Source organism: Azolla caroliniana, unplaced genomic scaffold (genome assembly GCF_043228905.1).
Source record: "Azolla caroliniana isolate FFs.n. ecotype wild unplaced genomic scaffold, voAzoCaro1.0.p SCAF_6, whole genome shotgun sequence".
NCBI classification, from domain to species: Eukaryota; Viridiplantae; Streptophyta; class Polypodiopsida; order Salviniales; family Salviniaceae; genus Azolla; species Azolla caroliniana.
The window spans coordinates 7,840,738-7,864,013 of record NW_028230441.1 but is presented as its reverse complement, the minus strand read 5'-3'; the positions used below and the strand labels follow the sequence as shown (position 1 = coordinate 7,864,013).

At 38.1% G+C, this 23,276-nt stretch overlaps 1 protein-coding gene across 1 annotated transcript; it reads left to right on the top strand.

Moving 5' to 3' along the window:
• The first annotated feature begins 6,436 nt into the window (after nucleotides 1-6,436).
• Nucleotides 6,437-7,323, top strand: LOC147862951 (uncharacterized). Its single transcript, XM_087321327.1, has 2 exons — nucleotides 6,437-6,830; nucleotides 6,961-7,323. The coding sequence occupies exons 1-2, from the start codon at nucleotides 6,467-6,469 to the stop codon at nucleotides 7,266-7,268; spliced, it is 672 nt and encodes a 223-aa protein (XP_087177453.1). The 5' UTR covers nucleotides 6,437-6,466; the 3' UTR covers nucleotides 7,269-7,323.
• Nucleotides 7,324-23,276: the final 15,953 nt, after the last annotated feature.

Below are 23,276 nucleotides of genomic sequence, written 5' to 3'. Positions count from 1 at the left end.
TCTTGGTCCATTCGAGACCGCGGGCGGGCGGGCGGGCGGACGGGTTTACGAGAAAACCTGGGCCGCCCACATACCGACCGACACTTGTGTATCATGAGCTCTCTCTTTTTTTAACTTGATAACCCGGCGATTCTGCTCACATTTATACTCCAAACAAACACCATGTTCTATCATCGATCGGGATGTCTCTTTCATATGAACATGCGGCATCATCCCCATTTGAATCTATCGATTGTTCGTGCATGTCTTTCTATTGTCAGAAGATTGATGTATGATGCCCGTTGACGAACACGGCTTATCGCATCCTCTCATACCTCATGAACTTTGGAAGTGTTACTTCGGAACCTTGGAGAAAAGAGCTCCAATTTGTTCAAAATGCATTACCGGCGAGAACATGGAAGTACAGTATGGATTACGTTATTGTATGGGTTATCCTGATGTTGTTTTCGAGGATTAACGTAAGTTTTCTTCAAAAAAGAGGAGGGGGGGATAACATTAGGCCACTGACAACTTCGATTGATGATTAAGATTTATTTGCTAATCAAGGGTTCATGAATGTTGTGGGTTAGCAATTTACCTAGACGTTCAAGAACATATTAGCATGTTACTTGCACTCATGGAGCACATGTAGTTAGTTTTCCAATTATCCAAGAGAAGATGATCAGTCTTCATCCACAAGAGTGTGTGACACCCATTTTCTAAAAATAATCATGTGTATGGAGTTATGGTTTTCTGGGTTGAATTCCATAGCCAACAATTGTCAAGAACTATATTTGGGCACATATGAAGGTGGATCTCACAATATACTCATAATCAAGGAGTATGTTCATGATTGTCCTATAACAACATCTTCTAGAGCCCATGTACATTGCTTGAAACTCCCCATGTGCATTGGATTTTAAGAACTAAGAAAACAAACATCATAACTTTAAATACTGTGGTGATGACGGATTCTGTGTTGTCATAAACTATAAGAAACCAACTTCTAGAGTTAAGTGACATTTGTTCTTAAGCGCAACTAGCATTAAGTTTAACAATATGTAAAGAAAAAATTTGCATTTGTTAATAACGTACAATGGAAGTTGGCAAAATATCAAGCACTGTAGTTATTTTTGTTAGAGAAATAACAAATTTTTCTTTCCATGGATGTACAGGTGATGATTTTAAAATATACATATTGGTTCCTTCCACATACCTTCGTCGATTTAAAAAACACCGTAAAAAACTTTTATATGAAGAAAAAGTGAACCCTAACAAGGACTATCTTCATCAAAGCATATAATTGTGGATTTGAGTTCTTAAAACTTAGGAATACAACAGATAATGTAATCACAATTATATGCATATGTTGGAGAGATAGTGTTCCTCGATTCAAGGAGATCACCATCTTTGATGACTGTAAACATTGATAATATATCTACAATAACTTTGATTTCAAACCTAAACTCAATTAACTCATAAGCCCTAATCATCATAACCAATGACCATGGTCATCTCAATTGCTCTTTTAAACAATTTACTATAAGAATACTAGGAATTCTACAAATTAAGCCTCTAATAACCTAGGTAATAGAAATGGTAACTATAATGTCTTGGAATCCATGAGCATTATATATTGATTGTCTTTCTCCGCTATTTGCTAATGTAATCGACCTATAAATATCATTGTCTAGTAGTATTGCCAACATGTGAGGACACATTTGCTAATTGTGGCGTAAATTTAAGGATGCTTGCTAAAAATAGTGTATGAAATGACAATGAAAATGAGACACAAACATTTCACTCACGAGGAAAAAGAAAACATTGTATAGAGTTATTAATTCTACGACCCATATATGTAATAAAACCTTAATGGGTTTCCTTAGGAAATTATCTCAACAATTGTTACATAAAACTTTGTATGTGGTTATAAGAGATTCCAAACAACCTGTTCATTGGATTCACTTCAAACAAGAGAAACATTTACATCACCTCCAATTTATGTGTGTCAGAAAGAAGACAAAAGTCTTCATTCCATTTTCCTAAATGTGTCATGAAGCGTGACCTTAAATGATACACTTTCTTAGAGTTGTCAATTTGTAGAAATTTAGCAATGATCTTCTACAAGTACAAACTCAACATACCAGCCTTTAAAGTTCCTTTTTATCCGCACTAGAAAAGGCTCACCGAAATCATCCCCCTAGGTAATTGGGCTCGTCAAATCATCATGATGGCACATTCTGATGGTTTGGCTCAAAACTTCATGCTCTCTTAGCAAAACATTATATGGAATGATCAATTGGAACCCATCCCAATGCGTGTAGTGTAGTAATTCTCCACAAACCCAGGTACTCACGTCTGTACAACTCTAGCATTGGGATGGAAAATAATGTCTCAAGATCGAAGATGATCATAATTGATATTTATGGCATTGTAATTATGTAACATGTTAGTTTCATTGCCATGCAAGCATGCCATGACATCCAAATTTGTGCAAACTAGGAAAATCATTATTCACTTCACATATTTTTTGTGTCTCAACTCTCGTGTTTTGATAGAGGAAACATGGAGCTTGCCTATTTATTTGATCGTAAAACATAAACTCTCATTTGTCGTGGTGCACACTTAAGAGGTCTACCTTGAGTTGATCGAGGTCATTGGTCACACGACACATTGCATGATCATATGTACGATAATAATGTCGAGTGTTGGAAGTCCTATCTCCATACGAACATGTTATTTGATGACAACTTTATAACGTTCACGAGTTTCACACAATACTTGAGCATAATGGCAAACGCATACTTTACATGCCTAGTGGATAAATCCATTTGGGTTGTTTTGAAGCAATATTGGGCTTCGTTAACAAAAGTATCATTGTCCTTTTTTGTTGTATTTTCACATAGAGACTAGAGGGTTAACCCTTGACATTTGACTACTTTAGATATTGAGGCCTCATGTGCAATAACAACATTGGAAGTGGTTTCTTGTTCCATGCATTGTGAACATATGTAGTCAAACTTAATACACTATGGGTGAATTGTTGACATGGCAATGTATGGTATATAATTGGAGAAACTAGATGTGCAACTACTTATTTGGAAGCGGAGTTTACATGAATGGATCCACATGCAACAAAGAACCAAAGAAAAGATTGGAATGCAAACTAAACAAGTCGTTGCCCAACTTAAAATAATCACCCAAGTATGGTTACAAGCATTTCAACACATTCTATTGGTATCTTATGTGTACAATCGTTGTGAGTGTGATTGTCATATATATTCCAATTATTTTAACGCTTTATGTTGATGACATGCGTGTTGTTCATAGTGTTAAATTACACATCTTCAGACACAAGAACATGTTGACCAATGAATTCAAAATAATGTAATCCATACAAAATTAAATGGATAAAAAGATGGCAAGTTGTGTCTCCTTGAAGGAAGTGTTTAGTATTCTCCACCCTAAAGTCATACAATTTCATTGAGTGGGAGAAATCGCTAATAGATTATCCATGGCTGAATATACTTTGACGTTCAATAGATGATTGATTTACATGGAAGTGTGTCCTACAATCTAAAGTTGTTCTCTTCCACTACTAAAGTTGAATACGTGGCAATCATCAAAGTAAGAAACAAAATTTTAAGGTTGATGAAATCCATAGAGGAACTTGGTATGTTAAGTAAGACGTAGTTCAAGTACAATATGATAGTCAAAGTTCTATACCTCCTTTCTGAGAATAAATTATTTTATGTGAGGCCAAATCGTGAAGACGCTTAATATCCATGGTTAAAAAATGGACCATCAATGAAAAGATTTATCTGTTGAATGTTCACATGAAGTATAATAGAATAAATATAATGGCAGAACCAATTTGTACATAAATTTTGAGCATTGTTGGAAGTTATTACAAATCACAAAAACTATATAATACAAATAAGTGGTGCAAAACATCCATGCCCCGGTTTGGGCAATACAGGTATAAAAAACTTACTACCTTGGAGATGGCACTGAAGTCGAGATGGAGATCGTTGGTTAGTGCTCCTAACATAGGCAAGTGTCAATACATGTTGAGCAAGTGTTTATTGCATGTTGGGTAATGAGTTACTTCATGTTAGGCATAGTCTATTATGTGTTAGGTTATTGTCGAAAGCAATGCCTTTTTAGTGAGTGCCTCTCTTCACGATCAACATCATGTTAGGAAACTATCCATTATATGTTGGGTAACTAACTAAAAGCCTATGAGCCATTGCATATTACATTGGTGTATCTTAGTTATGAGTTACACGTGTTGCTTTGAATGTTGTTCAATTGTCTTCAACTTCTAAATGGATGCTTTGAATGTTGTTCAATTGTCTTCAACTTCTAAATGGACCCGACAAAATTGTGATCTCCCTTTGGAAGACATAAAGCAAAATGCCAAACCACATAAAAATCTCAAGTCCTTGTTTTCACTTTATTTCCGTGTTACTAATAAGCTCTATTTTTAGGATTAGGCTTTCTTTTGTATCTCTTGAAACTCTACATGAGCATACCCGGTTCCACACAACATATAATGAGCTCCATTATTGGGGGATCGACTTCTTTACCTTGTCTCTCTTCTACCTCCATATGACGATCAAGTGGATAAAGAATATGTAGGTGGCTAGAAATAGTTTTACACGGTAAGTCCACCCTCAAATATCAATTAATAGTTCGTATGCAGCTAGCCTATTCATTCTTACACAATATCAATCAAACTAACTAGTGCCAGACTAATTAATGAAACCTACTAATTGCCAACCATTCAAATTAATTAATTTGAGGCATGTGCCAAATGAAGGAGCCTAAACCCAAGGGGAATTGTGGTAATACTAAGAACAAATCAACACATTTGGTAATTGTACAATTAATCAATCACTAAAAAAGTGTAGTAAGTGGGTCATTTTCAAATGTACGACATAAAGAACACATTTAAATATGTTTACCAATCAATGTAATGTCATCTCACATTAACACGACGATGGAAAATTTGAAGTCGCCCTTTGGATTGGTATCCTTACAAAAGGGAACAAAACCGCGTACAAATATTCAAGAATACACATAACTTGTAATGAAAGACACAAACATTGGTGATATGATCTCATAACTTGGGTCTATTTCATCACATGGATGGTCCTACGCGGAGAACTATGTGATGGGATCTTTCAATGTAGTAAAAACCTTGAGGATCACTGTACAAATCCCATATAGATAGATAGATGCTTGGAGGCACGTAATAAGAGCACCTTTTTTTTGGAACACTGATGTCATACTAAATGCACATCCAAGCGGAACCACAAGGGTTTTGAACTAGGAGAGCCTAGAGTGCAAGAAGGAAAGGAAGACGAAAATCCAATTCATCAAATGAGCAAATCCCAAACCGTGAGCACAAAGACGAATTCTAGCACAACGTTTCGTAGACACCACCAAAATTTTTGTGTGGATACTCGTTAGAAACCTCTCTGGACAAGCTTTCCATGAACTATAGAATGTCATAATTGGATGTCTGAGTAGAAAGACATGACCAAAACACCCAGCCACATATCCAATCCTAAAACGACAAAGAAGGAAGAATGTGAATAGAGAATCCATGTTCCAGAAAAAAAAAAACCGAACAAGTCGGAACACCCAATTGGATTCAGAGTAAGTGTCAAGTTAAGGTGGCATAATAACTTGGTCGTAATTACTACACGACACTGATCGGGACGGGGCTTTGTAAGTAAGCGTCTCTCATTAGAAACAGGACGGGCAGGAACATGTTTGTGAGCGTACTACAAAGACAAACATTGAATACCCCATGATTACAATGGACCATATATAAGGATGGGCAAACAATACAAAGGCCAGGCCCCCTCGCCATTGGTGGAAGCACCCACCCGATTTCACACTGTATTATATCCCAGTGGGTTTATTGAATGGATCCACTTGTTGGATTTTGCATGAATGGAGGGGGGGGGGGGGGGCGTGGGGACTCGCTTTGTGTAGAGTAAGTAGCTCTAGGGAGGGTATTGTGACACACCGATGGGACCTTAAATTAAAAATGGGAGAGAGAGACAGAGAGAAAAGAAGAAGAAGAAGAAGAAAGGGGGTGGGGGTGTAGTAAATGCAGGGCATTAAAGGTTGACAGTGACCGTGATTAGGTCAACGACTGGAGTAAATGAAGGGGGGGGGGGGGGGGATTCAGGATATGGAGGCAGGAAAGGGGCGATGAATGCGACGCATGTGTAGGGATGTATCATCCATCCATCAATCCATCCATCCATCCATAGTTAGTTACTTAATAGCGGGGTGTGTGACTGAATCTTTGTTCGTGAACTATATAAAATATCTCTTGCTGTTCGTTCGTTAATAAATAGATAGATCACTCAAGCTCCTATTTCTCCTTCCTTCTCTCCTTCTTGTAAGTGTGTTGGGTGTTGGAGGTGGGTGGGTATATATTATATATAGTTTTGTTTTTGTGTGGGTTATGGGCATGATGTGGCAGAACCGGGCGGCTGCGTTCTTCTGTTGCTGCTTGGTGGCCGTGCTACTGGCGTCGTCCGCGGGCATAGAGATGGCGGCGGCGGAGGCGGCGGCGGACACGAGCCACTGCGAGGCGCTGATAACGACGCTGGTGCCGTGCCTGGCGTACGTGCAGGGGCAGAGCCCCCTGCCTTCCCACCAGTGCTGCGCCAACGTGCTGCCCATCCACCAGCAAGAGCCGCAGTGCCTCTGCGAGCTCATCGTCGCCGCCTCCCAACACAACCCGCAGCTCCCCACCCTCAACCTCACCCTCTCCCTCTCCCTCGGCCCCGCCTGCAACATCCCCACCAACCCCAGCCGCTGCCCAGGTCACTCCCCCTAACCCTAACCCTAACCCTAACCCTAACCCTAACCCTAACCTAACAATGATTGGACTTTCCTTGTTCCTTCCGCTCTTAATTTCTCATGCGTTTTTTTTCTTTCTTTCTTTTTGAGCAGCTTTGCTGGGATTTGCTCCGGGCTCCCCCGACGCCAACCTCTTCCCTTCCGCCGCCGATGCGCCGCCGTCGCCTCCGCCGCCTTCTTCCACCTCCAATGCCCCGCCTTCACCATCGCATTTGAACTCGCCTTCTTCTTCTTCTTCTTCTTCTTCTTCTTCTTCTTCCTCGGGAGGGCTCGGCCAATCCTCTCCCACGACGTCCGCCTCCTCCTCTCCTCCATCTCCGCTCTCTCTGAAATGCTGCTCAGCCATGCCCATCTCCCTCCTCCTCCTGCTCCTCGTCCTCAGCCTTCTGCGTCCTTTCTGATTTCCCCCACCCCACCCCTCCCAACTCTACTTTCCTGTCTCTCGCCTCCTCCTCCTCCTCATCACCATCACCATCACTAGGGTTTCTTTGTATCATTTTTGGACCACATTTCCTCTGTTTTTGCCGCACTCCAATTCTCTGTAGCAACAACCAAACCATTGTTATAAGGGTGTTCAAATCGACACAAATTTTACATTTGTTATATACATACATATGTCATTGCACGGTGTTTCGTTTGTCTCCCCCCCCACACTGGACAGTGGATTTTTATTTTTATTTTTTTTGGTAAGCTCTGCGTAGGATGCCATTTTTCTTTTGGATTTGGTTTTAGATCCGAGGGTTTACAACCAGACATAGATTTACTTTTGCGTAAGGTCTGCGTAGGATGGGGGTTTTTACTTTGGATTTGGTTTTAGATTGCAGGGGGTCGGGGATTACAACCAGACATGGAAAATGTGCATTCTGATCGTCTTGTAGGATCCATTGTGGATCGATAGCTCCCCCCACACGGGATACATTTATTCCAAATGATGCATCGTTTCTCCGGTTTTTAATCCAACCTAACATCGCGTGTGCTTGATTTTGGATTGTGGTTATTGGAAAGCATAATTTACCCATTACATTTACATTGTGACATAATTTCCTCACATCCATCGGCAGGATTTGAAGGAGCAAGCCTCTATCCATTTGCCAAGATATCCAATTAATATATATAGATCATATAATTCATTCCCAAACCATTCTTATAGTCCTTATTGTTGTTGCTCGAGTTGGGGAAGTTTGGAACCCCCTTCTGAGTATGTCACGATATATAGTTTGAGTGCATTGCAATCTTGTTGTTTCTGTATAACCTCTCCTTCCAAATTTGCTGTCATGTGAATGTCTCACTCAATCTCAAATTCAAGATGTTAGTCTAAGTGATACGACTCATCTTCTAAATTATTCTCCCCACGTCCTAGTCTCTTATTTTTTTACAATTTGTTTGCCATATATTTCATGTTAATGGTCCTTTCTTCATTATGTAGTAAATACAAGAGATTTTGTTCCTTTCTTTGATACTTCATCCAATATGTACATGGACGCTAATAATTTCATTGTTTCCTTTAACCAAACTCTTCCTTGACGCTGAATTGTTGGAAAGGTAAATTTATTGTGTAATGTAATGGGTAAATGATCCTTTTAGTTCCCTATCAATGTGTAAATTATCCTTGACGTTGAATTGTGGGAAAGGTAAATTTATTATGTAATGTAATAGGTAAATGTTGATGAATGCCAATATTTGAACGTACTATGATGGTTTCATTTGTACCTCGTCAAACCTAGAAAGTAGCTCGTTTGTATAATGAGATCAAACCTAGAAAGTAGCTTATGTGTATAATGAGATCAAACCTAGAAAGGTAGCTCACGAACACGAGAAGTATGTGTGAATCCACAAATTCTCTTTTTTAAATCCTCGGGGTGCCTCACTTAATTCAAAATTTGTACATGGCTCACATTGTCATCCTCCTAGCTTCTCCAGTAAAGAATGGTGGATAAGTGAGAAACTAGATGGGCAAATATAATTAAGAAGACTTACAATGTGTTTTGGGCAATAGATTGCTATGGAATATTTGATGGTTCTCATTCAATTTAGAGAACAACTATTGAAGCAATATGAAAGGTATTCATACAGTAAAGATAGACTTGTATAGAAATGCGTAATAAAACAAACATTTAATTAAAATGGTTGTGTAGAGAGTTACTTGTATGTTTTTATTTTATTTTGTAAGGAGGCACATCGGATCATCAATGTTCAAATGAGTGTTCTATTGGGCACTTCAAGTATTAATTGGCATTGTTTTTTGAGAAAGCTTAATTTTACCAACATTGCCTCCAAGTTGTCAGATGTCCACATTAGTCCATTCAAGTAAAATAAATACATTGAATTGAATTTCATGCAATGCTTGATGTGAAGAAAACAGGTGATACACGAGATGCCTATAAAGCTCGGTCATTAACTTGATTGTTGGTCTTATATCACAATACCTACTTGCAATTTGCATCGTCTTTCTTGCATACCAAAGGCCATGTGATAGACAACTAAGAAGATAGTCCTTTACCTTTTAATTACATGATGTTGCTATTGATGTTTAGGATGCAAAATAATCGATGATGAGAATAACACTCCAAAGGGAGTCATGAGAAGCTAGACATATGTACATATAACCAAAGCTAAATCCAATTCTTTGCTCGTTTAAGTTGGATATCAATTTTCAAGTGATAGATTTCATGCACCCATTTGTAAGCCAATATACATTGGAAGGTGTATTCTCTCTTTTTTAGTAACACTTTTATTACTAGTGGGAAACCTCAAAGTGAGGTGAAAACCCACAAAGAATAAAGAGAAATATATAAGTTTCAATTAGACACGAAAGAGCTTAAAAGCACTCAAAGTAAAGAGTGTAAATTTGTAGTGTGACGTCCCTAAGTTGCAGGCAATCAAATAGAGATTGCCAGAGGGATTGCTTAAAGAACCTAACTTCATGCAGTTGGTTGCGATCAAAGACCTTCATATTTACGGGCCGTCAAAAGTGCCCAAAATCTTGTCCATTGGAGAAAATAGGCATCGCTTGATAAGGCGCACAAAATTTGTCCAAATAGCCAAAAGTGTTTCCCAAACCTTCCGCCAGGAAATCTGTGAGAAAGAGATGCGCTTAATCTTTGTACAAATGTTGTAGTGAATGAGCAAGTCCATAATAAGTGTGGGACTGTTTCCAATTGATCACCGCATCTTGCACAAGGCGGCGAGGTTATCGATCTCTTTTGAAGATTTGACCCAGTCGGGAGCACACCCAATGGGCATCTCCATACGAATACCTGTTGCTTAAGTGGAATACCATAGCTCCATAAGCTTGTAAGCTGGTTTTTCCACCAGGACTGTGTTTTGTGTATGTGCCACAATGCATTTGCATGTTCGTGAAACCACGGGTCAGGTTGCAACAACATATACACTGAATCTGTTGTAATCTTATTCATTGGAATAACAATCTTTGGCAGTAATGTAGCTTTTCTAGCCACGGGTCAGCAAATTTTGGCAGTAAAGTAGCTTTTCTCGCCAACATATGCAACTGCAAATTAAGGTATTTAGCCCTCCACACAATCGTGGAGTGCATATCTTCTCTAGTGTTCTGTAGTGATAAGATTCGTACACCTCTACGTGACTGCTTAGAGAACCAATAATTGTTTATGATTTCTGAGTTAATCTTTTGTATCATGTGTTTCGGCCAATCAATCATAATTAAGTAATATTGCATGTAAGCCATGAATATAGATTGCACTATCCTCAATCTGACAGGGAGCGGCCATGTTGCAATCTTCCAATAGCTTAGCTTTTGTCTCACCATTCAACCTTTCCTTTATCTGTTGCATTCCATCCCAATGGATAACCAAGATGTTTAACCATTTCATTTGGGCTAACAACTTGACCTGGCCACAAAAGTTGATGCCAACTATATGATGTCAAGGGTAGGAGATTGGACTTGCTGAAGCTACTTCATACAATTTGAGGGCATCCATAATGACTCTCATATCATTTGGATTGTTTTGTGACAAGAATGATGTATCATCTGCATATGCCTAAGCCACGAAATCATGTCCGTCTTTCATTTGCAAACCGTGAAGTTGACCAATTGATACTACATTATCCATGTACAGTAGTAGTGGATGAGTTGCAATTGCATATAACAATGCACTTACAGGACAACCTTGTCGTACTGATTTGGCTAAGCTCCATGAATCTGTCAATAATGCATGAAGATGTGCTAGACCCATAAAGCCAATAGATTACTTGAGACATTTTCGAGCCAAATCCTAGTTTGACCATTGTAGTTGCCACAAAATCCCATTGTATGGTATCAAAGGCCTTTTCAATATCAATTTGCATGATCAATACATCTTGTTTAGTGTATTTGGCATACTCCATCCCAATATAGGCATTAGCAATATTATCTGTAATTTTCCTTTGTGGAATGACCCGTACTAGTTTACGTGTATGCCTCCCAACAAAGTGTCCTTAATATGATTAACAACCATCTTTGCAATAAGTTTATAGATTACTAGCATGAGAGTGATTGGTCGCCAATCCGAAAAAGATTTACACAATTTTCTTTTTGGGTATTAATTTGACTAAACCTTCTTTCCATGAGATAGGCATATTATCCCAATGTTGCCAAGCTTTATTTGCCTTATACAAGTCTGATTAAATCCTTAAGGACATCCCAAATTTCTGCCATGAACTCTAACGTAATACCATCCCAAACAAGCGCTCTGCCTTTCCCGAGACCCTTTGAACCTCCAAAAGCTCCTCCATTGTGAATGTTGCATCCAAAGCAATAGCTTTATCAACACAAATAGTGGGTTGAACTAGTGACAAGAATGTATCTCTGGCATGTTTAACTGTATCTGTAACAACTACATTGTTCTCAAAGATGTGAGAGAAGTGAGTTACACATTCCTTGGCTAGTTAAAACCCTATTTGTAGTCCACGAACCATCACAAGTTTTGATGAATTTAATGGATTACTTTTGGCGTATTAGATGCAACCTTTTGAAGAAGGATTTAGAAGAGCATCCTTCGTCTTTCAAAGGCAACTGTCTTGACCTAACTTTCCATTTTTCCAATTTATTTTTGTCATGTAACATCAATGTGTGTTTGGCCATACACAATGCATCCTCTTCATGTAAGGTCAAAGATCTGCTATGTGCTAACTCCATTAGGGCATGACAAGTAAATTTGGCTTGTTCAGTGCAATCTCTTTGTCTTGAGACATACCATTTCCCATACTCCTGTATTATTGTTTGTAATCTATGTACAAAATGTACCCACGCTGTGTTAACATCTATGTTGACTTCTACATAAAGAGGAGGTATTATGTCATAGACCATCCTCTTGAAGAGCTCGTGCTTGAGGTAGGTGTTTTAATGAGCATAAGTCTCTTCCTTTGGAGATGCACATCATACGAATTCCCAAAATGAAGGTCTAGCCAAACAGGAGCATGGTCTGACAACCTCAAAGCATGATCTACTGGCATTGTACATGTGAAATTTTCATACAGACTAGCGTGCAACAAAAACCCTCTATCGAGCCTTGCATAATATGAGGAGTGGGTGGTGTGATGAAAGCTAAACCCAGGAACATGTGCGTTGCATATTATACCATTGATCTTGTTCATCTCTCAACATATACAAGTGCCCACTAGTGTTATCACCTACATTTGAAGAGTTGTTGAAGTGCGCGAGACCGGACGGGTTGATAGATAAAAAACAATGTATAATTTAAAAAAACAAGATTTTACCAACTTTACAATGCTTGATAGCAAGATGAAACCTTTCTCTACTGACTCTTGATTTGAACCCTCGACTTCAACACTGAGAGACAAGACACTTCCCCAAATGAGCTAACTACTTTGCTTGATAAATTGTTTGATTTTTTATTTTCTCTTGATTGATTACCCTATTTTCCCTTGATCCATCCCTTAATTCCTTGCCTCTCTTTATAGGTCCTCTCATGCATATGATGATATGGGGGGTGCATGGCATGCATGATCGCCATTTGGCGCACATGCGTTACATGTGATGCATGATAACCATCATGCTGATCTAAGCTCTAATGTATGAAGATAGACATGTCATAAGCTAATGCTATGTACTGTGTCCTTGGTGTGTGAGGTTATGGGTTCAAGTCCCACAAATTTTACTTAATACAATATTGAAGTTTATTCTTATATCGTGAAGCAAATCCTTCACGACACCCACCCTGAACTTGCACATTGGATGTGCAGAGTTCATCCAAAATCTTGAAAAAACTCTTCATTCCCTTTCCGAATTGGATGTTCCCTCAAGAATTCTTTGTTTCTTTCATGGTTAGGCCTCACGGTTAAGAACTGTATTGCCTTCCTTCCATCCTAACTCTTGATCATCTCTGTCGCAACTCTTATCTTCCACCCATGATTCTTATTGATTGTCCACTTTCCTTGAGCATAACATTTCAACAATATCATGTTGATTTCCGATCCAAGATTTATCAAAGCAATGCAAAGAATTTGTTGCTCCCCAATTTTTGTGGACGAATGCGGATAGTGCATCTATTGGATCATTCCATCCAGTGAAGTGCCATATTTCATCTCCCGCTCCTTTTAATTCATCCACTCGAACCTTCCCTTTTCTTGCATACTCCATCACATATTGCCAAAAGCTAGACCCACCATCTAAGTCTTCTATGCGCAACCCTAAGGTTGCCATGGATTGTATCGCTTGAATTGTTTTCCTCTCAACATATTCTATTAGCTTTTTCATTCCACATCGCCCGAAGGTGAGTTGGAGTGGTTGTCGAGTCTTTGTGGAGTGAATCTTACCATCTTGATAGTTGGTTTTTTCAAGATTAAGAGCATCCATATGTTCTTGGTAGTCTTTCTTCTAGTGGTCAACACTATCGCACCACATACACCTTCAGACCATTCCACCTCCTTGCCTTGATGAAGTTGAGCGTTGTCCTGATTCCAACTTTGTGACTTTGATCGACAAGTTTTTCATGCCTTTCACCAATTCATGCAAGAGTGACTCTTCTACTTTCTTTTCGCCCGAGTCGTTCCCCATTTCGTCTCCCTTCCTCTTAGGCAGCTCCATAATAACTTTCTTATACAAAAATGGGCGCACACACTTTTCACCTCCTCCCAGTCTTCGGTAAGTCCACTCAGACTATTTTGATCTTCCAAAAGCATTCCCAAGTCCTTCCTGTCTTTAATATTAGTGGCTTGTAGAAACAATATTATTTTATCTGGTATTATTATATTTCTATCCCTAACATTTAATTGCTCAAATCTTTGAACTAAAAATTCTTTTAACACTTCCAAAACACTTAAATGTTTATTGGACTCTACCCAATCCATGAAAGCTCGCATTGTCATCCTTGACATATCATAGAGGTTGTATTCATTCAATAATGCTCTTTGGAAAATTGCCCATATCTGATGCTCTCTTTGTAGCTCTTAGATCCTTTCTTGTAGCCCAATCGCAGCGACTCGACTCAAGCTATTAATTTTTGCTGCTTTGTCGACACCTCGTTTAAGCATTTCCTCGTTGTAAATCTTCACAAATCTTGTTAAATTCATACCTTCAAAGATCTCTATTCGTGCGAGAATATTGTCGATGGCTTTGTCGATGCTTGCCATCATCCCTTGCTCCCGCATCATTCGTTCCATCATCGTACACATAAGCCTCATTTGCTCCTCCATTTTTCCTTGTCGCCGCCTTCACATTGGGTTCACCAAATATGTCGGGGTAGTTGTGGTTCGTGCGGCGAAGTCACCGAGACTAAGGTTAAAGGAAGTTGGCTATATATTTTATAAGGCTTGCGCGTTGATGTTAGAAAGATTAAGGATAGGAAGACAAAGTAATGTGTGAGAGAGAGACGAGTATACATAAAAAATAGAGACAATGTATGATTTAAGAAGCAAGAGTATATGATATGAATATGATTAATATTAAGAAAACAAGATTTTACCAACTTTACAATGCTTGATAGCAAGATGAAACCTTTCTCTACCGACTCTTGATTTGAACCCTCAACTTCAACATCGAGAGACAAGACACTTTCTCAAATGAGCTAGCTTCTTTGCTTGATAAATTATTTGAGTTTTTTACTTTCTCTTGACTTTGATTACCATGTTTTCCCTTTATCCATCCCTTAATTCAGTGCCTCTCTTTATAGGTTCTCTCATGCATATGATGATATGGGGGGTGCATGGCATGTAATGCATGTGATGCATGATCGCCATTTGGCGCACATGTGTTACATGTGATGCATGACAACCATCATGTTGATCCAAGCTCTAATGTATGAAGATACACATGTCATAAGTAGGATGATAAAAACATAATTATAAAAAATAAATTATCCTAATGGTATATATTTCGTCCTTGGTGTGTGAGGTTATGGGTTCAAGTCTCTCAGATGTTACTTTATACAATATTGAAGTTTATTTTTATATCGTGAAGCAAATCCTTCATGACAACGTTGTCGGAGTCGTCAACAGATTCATGCATAATCCATGCCAATCGCATTGGAATGCAGTCAAGCATGTATTTAGATACTTGGTGGGCACACAAGACCTTGGCATCCTTTTCGATCAGAACAAGAAACCAGGCGTAGTCAATTACACCAACTCAAACTTTGCTAGTTGTGTGGACAATCGAAAGTCAACAACCGGATATTGCTTCAAATTCGGCAATGGAGCAATTTCGTGGAAGTCGAAACTTCAGGAGTGCATGGCCACTTCAATGATTGAGGTTGAATACATAGTCGCATCCGACGCGGCAAAAGAAGCTTTATGGCTCGGTCAGGTGGCGTGTATGTTTCGACAAGTCGACCCCAATTCGGCTCCAGTTGTCTACAATGACAGTTAGGGTGTTCTTGCTCTATCAAAGAATCTGGTTCAGCACAACGCCTCCAAGAATATTGATGTTCGGTATCACTTTGTTCGGGACTATGTAACCTCAAGAAAGCTCGGCCTCGAGAAGATCTCCACGGACGACGACATATTAGACGGGATGACCAAGTGTCTCGCAGCTGACCGATTTCGGTCACATTGGTACCAAATGGGCTTAAGGATTATCCAGTCTGATTGAGTCGGACAACAGAGATAGCTTCGAGCACTCAAACTAGCCGATTTGGCCTTTGTCCCTCTCAGCCATCGTCAATTTGGCTACAAGTCGATCTATCATAGCATCTCTTGGTATAACCTATATCTTCTATTTTATATTACAAGTCTCTTCTCATTGAATACGCTCATTACGGGGGGGTCTCAAATACGGGTGTTTAATGACCATATTCACATTGTCCATTAGACAGACTAGGTTTAGGACAATTCTATAAATATGTCAAAGGGTAGTTTCCCTAGCCTAGTTAGTATATAATGGGCTTATAACCTAGCTCATAAGGTTGTTGCCTCCATTTGTTGTAACTTAGAGTTCAAATAATACAATTACATCTCGTGCGCCTCTCTGTCTATCGATCTCTCTTGTTTCTCTCTCACGTTGTCTCTCTAATCTTGCTATAGCTTGTTAACTCGGTGATCTTCATCAGAAGGTGTTGTTTATGGTTCCACACTGACGGCCTCAAACTCCAACAATCCCAAATCGTGCAGGTTTGATTGGACATTACCAATTGTCTGAAGGACTTTACTTTTCCCTTTGTCTTGTACTCTCGGTTTCTGGATGGGTTGCATCATAGATTGGTTGGTTGCCTTTGAAGAAGGAACCTAACTATTTTCTTTCAGTGATGCATATTTCAACATGGTGGTTTCATGTGGTTGAATAGTGAGCGTTGGGCATTCTGATTGCATATGACCAAACTTGTTAAATGTGTAACATGCACCTGCAATTTTGCCCCATTTTAGCTTGAAAGGTCTTGCACCAACAGTTGGATCATCCGAGTTGAGGGTGATACCTTCTAAGATCAAAACATCTGTGTCCGAAAGAATGCAAAATCTATTAGAAGTACTTATAGTTTTTTGGGGGCATATGACTCTCCCCATTCTGGCTGCGATTGTAGGTAACAAGTGATTCCAATTTCATGGAAAGTCAACAATTCCACCCAAAGAGTACATTTGTCATGAATTAGTCCTTGATAGTCTTTAGTCAAAGACCACAACAATGCACAAACCATTTGATCTCTATATATTAACGGAGATTCTTCAAGTAATTGAGTTTTGTACTTCGATTCTACTAGCAACACTTCGTAAAAGCCTTTAGCAGCAAAATAAACTCCACTAACTTCATAGAGTTTAAACATTGCATTTATCCATTGAGCTACGTCATATGCAAAAGGCATCTTTCCAAGGAAAAAGAGAATAATTGTGTTTGACATGTACACTTTCAAAGGATTTAGCAAGTCTTTTGATGGGATTGTAAATGTCTTGCTTGGCAAAGGGTCATCCCATGTCTATCTAGCCTCTCCAAAGTCCTCTACTAGACTATCCTAAAGTCATTTTGTATCTAAAGGATTTTCTATTATTTCTTTCCTCTTCTTATTCCATATAGAAGTTGATTGAAACACCCTTGACAACAATGATTTGGTAGACCTGCTACTTTGTGTGTTGAAATGTAGAGAGGTCTAACAAAGTTAATGAGAGTAGCAAACCTAATGTCTCACAGCTTAGGTCGAAATAGGCAGGTCTTATAGTCTGCACGCCGCTTAGATATGAGTGAATCTGACATGCTCAATCCATCTAGAAGGCGCCAAAACCCCCAAAACGACTCAGACCTCGTTTGAATCAGATTCCGAATGAGGAAGATATGAGATTTGAAAGGTAAACTCTATCTCTTTGTCTTTCAGGCCGCACTCTATCTTTCTCTCTAACTTTGTATCTTCAGGAGGCGTATTCTCAAGAACTTGTTTTGCAAGTAAAATGTTATTAGTAAATGTAGATATTCTATTAAAAATTATCTTGAATATAAAAAAGCTACATTTATATACTAGAATTTAACAAAAACTATCATGTGATTCATGACTCAATATCTACATATTTTTTCAAATTTATTCATGTACTTGAAAGAGTGACGTCAAACATGATACACGAAATTCATTTATATAATCTATTAGTTTGATAAGTTTAGCCAATTAGTTGAGAAGAGAATCCACATTCATAGAATTTTCTCAATTAACTTGCTCATTAACAACTCTTCTCCCAGGGTAAGGCTAGGGCCATTTTCGATTGGTTAATCCGACGAACCATGAACATTTGCCTTTGGCCTTTGTGCAGGTTGAAACCGCATGGGTTCACCGGGCTGAATTGATCAAAAAACTTTAAGCCAACATTTCCTAAACTTTATGTACATTGATCGTTTGGAGGGCACTACACAAAATATATATGATGGGCCAATACAACATCTTGAGCTAATAATCCATCAAGTTGGTGAGCAGTTAGTCGGAAGCGATGAAAACCTAACTAAACCTATATGCAAAAACCTTTCCCATAAGGGGACAAGTCATGGAATTCAACTAAGTATTCTTGACAATAATGTCCTTTTGAAAGAGATTCTTATTCTTGTTAATAAATTTAGTGAGGTCCTACTTGCTTTCATGATTACCTTCATAAGGACTCACTCACACCAAATATGCATCTTGATCTCATTCGGAGTTACACTCTACAAACAAACAACCAAAGGGAATAAGACAAAGGAAAAGCAATCATGCACCAAATATATGCTATAGATACTAGATATTGTCCTCCCCCCCTGAGTGGGCACCCGACATGTGTAAATGGTTTGAGAGATGGAATATTGCAATACAACTTGACTTGCACACCAATTGTGTGCTCACAAACATACTGAATATGCCTTACAAATGCCCTCAAATCAAATGGAATGATAATGTTGAGAATAACAAATTTATGCAATGCATTATGCTACTACAGTCACATTGACCAATATGTTGGCACAAATGAAATAAATTGTAGGCCACACGCAACCACATTTTATCACCCCCACATTGTTCATTGCAAGAAGGGTAATCACCCTTGAAATCGAGAAGGAGCTTGGGGAGGACTTACTGGAGCAGATTGTGCATAGACACATACGCACAACCATTATCACGAGACTGAGATTGATAAGTATCTTCATTGCATCACCTTTCATGACTACAGTCCCCGAATCACAATTGATGGGAGAGTCATGTCTTGGATATGGAGAAGCTCCCCATAGTTCCCATTTCATTGATCATGGGAGAGTCATGTCTCAGGAGTTAGGACCCAAAAACCTCAATACAATGACCGAATCTACACATTTCACAGTAACACACATGTACATTGCTTTAGAAACACACAATCAATTCTCGTCACTTTGAAACCAACCTTGTTTATTGGAACGAACAATTAGTTGCATTCATTGTCAAGAATGTGAGCTCTAGAATAGTAGAAACATGGGAAAGGTAACTCAATGTCCTTGTGGAAAGGAGCTCTAATGTGAAGCATCCATAACATTCAAAAATAATTTCTACGATCATTTATTGTGTCCCCCATCCTTGCAAAACTTCTTCAAGTTGGACACACTAAGCCTCACCCTAGAGCACATACACACGCTCTCCAATTTGGCACAAAATTGGTCGTAAGAAGATACACGACAAAGTAGGTTACCTTTTAACACTCATTTGGGGTTCCACAATCATGTTTATGCTCTTCGGATGATGTTAACCTTTTTTACTTTTCTTGTGTTATTGGGCTCATAGGACTTGCAACACAATTGTATTAAAACAAGGAATGCTAAACAGTTTCCCATAAAGATTCCAATGGAGTTCATGAACAATTCTCAAAAAGTAAATGTATTTTGAGAAATAACAACTTTGAGAAGACTTCAATTTGAAAAATCCCCAAGACATGAGGAGCATTTTGAAAAATATCATTATTTTATACACCTTGATTTCAAAAACCCGGAAATTGAGCTAATTCTTTGTAACGTGAAAAGTTTGAAAACATCAAACAATATTTTAAAATTGCACGTGCCTCTTTAAAATATTTAACGTACTAATAACTCTAATTATCTAGTTATCTCTAGAAAACCAAACGTGATAGTTATAAAGAAACGAGGCCCGTACTCCGAATCTTAGAAAACAATCCACTCACAATAACCCTTGACTAAAAAATTGATGTGAATTATGATCATTATTTTTTGTTTCAAAACACTTCCAAACAAGTCTTTGTTACTTAAAAACAATTCCAAGAGCATGGAAACTAAATTTTGATGTTAGGTCCACTGCTTTATTATTCCACTAGGCGAATATTTGATGGACTTGATTTACCAGTGTTTTACATGTAAAATAGGGTTTTACAACTACATGGAAAAACACTTAGAACTTAAGTTGAAACAAGAGTGATGTTGTACTCTTGCCAATACGTCTATAATTTATGCATAACAAATATATCCAAAGTTAATTTGGTTGCTAGACTTGATAAAGAGGTTGCAACTTCGAATATGGACCAGTCAATGTAATTTTATTCAAGCCTTTGGAAACGAGATATGAAGTTTGACATTGAATATTATGAATTATTCACATTTGCCTATAAGTAATCCTACAACATGCATGTCCTTCAATAATCCCAAACTGTTTTTCCATCACAACAACCTATATTATTGCGATTGTTATACGCAAACTTGTTTATCTTTGGTTTTGATTTTCCAAAGAAGAATATACTCCATTAGTTAAAATGACATACAATACACAACTTTAGACATTACCTACTTCCGTATGGGTTACATCACTTATTTATCTTACTTCCATATGCTATTTAGTGTAAGATAAATAAGTGATGTAACCCATACGGAAGTAGGTAATGTCTAAAGTTGTGTATTGTATGTCATTTTAACTAATGGAGTATATTCTTCTTTGGAAAATCAAAACCAAAGATAAACAAGTTTGCGTATAACAGTCGCAATAATATAGGTTGTTGTGATGGAAAAACCGTTTGGGATTATTAAAGGACATGTTGTAGGATTACTTATAGGCAAATGTGAATAATTCTTTGGTTTTGTTAACTCAAACCACCACTGCGACACAAACCTATATTTGCTACACATATGTGTTTCAATGTTTTAGGTATTTAACTTATGCATGCGTGTATTCACTCAAAACAACTATGGCTCATTTTTTTTGTTTGAAGGTATAACCATACGAATGAAGGGGATGACTTGTCTCAGTGCTTAGAGGGAGTAACAAAGATATATCACAATTCATCTTCGACCCCATGATTAAAATGATCGATCATCATTCTTCATAGATCACGGGTCACACTTTTCAGTTTGGAGAAGATCGAGTCAACAAAATATTTGTTGAGTTCATGTCATACGTTTTACTATCTAACAATGATATATGCATTAGTACCAAGCACGCAAGTGTAGGTGCAAAAGAAGAGGACACAAGAGAAAATGCTATAGAGTTTAAAACCTTGTGGCCATACTAGTGTAAAAAGGGCCAAACATTGTAAGTGATTATAGAGGTTATTTATACCTCTCTTCAATGGTTTTTTTTCCTCATTCTTGAGATTTAGGGTAAAGCTTGTCTCACACACACACACATGTATTACGTGAAATGAAATATTTTTGGTTTAATAAATCATATTTGACCCTCGAAGACGATAATAGCAACTCTCTCTCTCTCTCTCTCTCACACACACACACACACACACACACAAACACACACTCACTCACTCGCTCACACTTTTCACATTTCATGATATTAGAGCTAAGCACTTTACTCTATGCCTTACACACATTATTCTTGTACGTGATTTGTGGTTTGATTTAATTAATTGAAGCATGTTTTGCTCACTTGCGTTCTTTTTTTGTATTTTTAACTAGTAAGGTAGACAAGTATGCTGCAATGTGCTACTAATTACCTTCTTAGTTCTAAAAACTAGTTAATAGTGGGAAGGAAGAGTTTGTCTAGTTAGTATAGTGGCTTAAGAGTATGTATTTGATAACTACCCTTGCCCATTTCGTATTGAAAGGGGAAATGACCATCAACCCCAACATATGATCGAGAGAAAGATGTGTGTTTGATCCAACACACCTAGAAGTGACACATCTAATTTGGTGGTGGCATTGGGGATTAATGGATCGTTGCTAGGTAATGAAGAAATAAAGGAACGAGGGGGTGAAGTCATGCTAACTTGTTTGTTTTTGTGTTTAATAATAATAAAAAATCTTGATTTATTTTAAATCACTTTATTATATTAATTAGGTGACTAATAGTCAATCACTTCTTTCCTTGAAGTCATCAAACAAAATAAAGTTAGATTGACTAGCTTTTGCCCCCTCTCCTACCTCGTGATTTTAGCACTTGGTAGGAGTCGACAACGGCTCAACTCAAGCCTAATCCGAGTTGTTAAACCCGTTTGAGCTCGATTTGGCAAGGTTGAAGCCAAAGTGAACCATTTTGGGCCAAACCAGTTCCCAAATTAGTTAATGCTTAATCACTTTAACCAAACTAGTGCAACCAAACTAGTTAAGCCTTAACCGGTTTTGTAATCGATTAGTAACTAGTTCAATTCAAGGCTTAACCAATTTGGTTTGGCCAAGACCTAACCTATTTAGTCGAAACTGAATTGTTGTCGATTCTTAGCACTTGGATGAGAAATCGTTTCTCACATGAAATTTAAAATTTTCGGAGGAGAAGTAATTTCTCTCCATAATTTTTCAAATAAGAGATGAGAAATTTTAAAAGAAAGAAAAAATGTCAAAAGGAAAAATGCCTTACATGCATACTAACAATTGTTACCGGTTCATAAGGGTCAATTGAGTGAAAGAAATGCATTGAGGTTGGTTGGCCCCGGGGTTTTACATTGAACCACCAACTGATGACTTCCTTGTGAACCATTCATTATGACTATAGTGAATTGCAACACTTGTATAATATGATCAAGGTCCAACATAACACATTTATCACTAGTTGGTCTCACCAAGTTGCCCAACAAAGCTAGATTGTTTTGTAATTACATAATATGTCCTCGATTACCCGAGTATTATGATATATATAACACATACCATAAGTTTAGTGAAGTTTTGCAATGCCCCACTCTTTACATTGAGGACTTTCTGAAGAATGTACCTCGCTTAGTTGTTTCATCCCATCATGACTTGGAGAACATTGATGTTGATATTAAAAAGCATTTAAAAGGCCAACGTTTTGCAATGTTAGAATTTCTATCTTTTATTAATCAAAATATCATGTTGTGTGTCTCTCTTTGTCTTTGTTCTTCCCCTTTTATCTTGTAATGTGGTGAAGCCATTGATGACTTCACCCCCTCCAATATGAGAAAATAATAGCATGGATGACACTTAACACCTTCAAAGAGACCACCTAGCGACCACAAAGAGAGTTGACCAATGATGTAGGTGATGAAAGACAAGGCAAATAAGAAGTGGGTTATTTGAGCAAGTTAAAAATAAGGCAAAGAATGGTCCACAAAAGAGCATATAA

Coding starts and splice junctions, on each gene's coding strand:
- LOC147862951 (XM_087321327.1), top strand. CDS start 6,467: ATGGGCATGATGTGGCAGAACCGGGCGGCTGCGTTCTTCTGTTGCTGC. Junction 6,831..6,960: donor CAACCCCAGCCGCTGCCCAG/GTCACTCCCCCT, acceptor CTTTTTGAGCAG/CTTTGCTGGGATTTGCTCCG.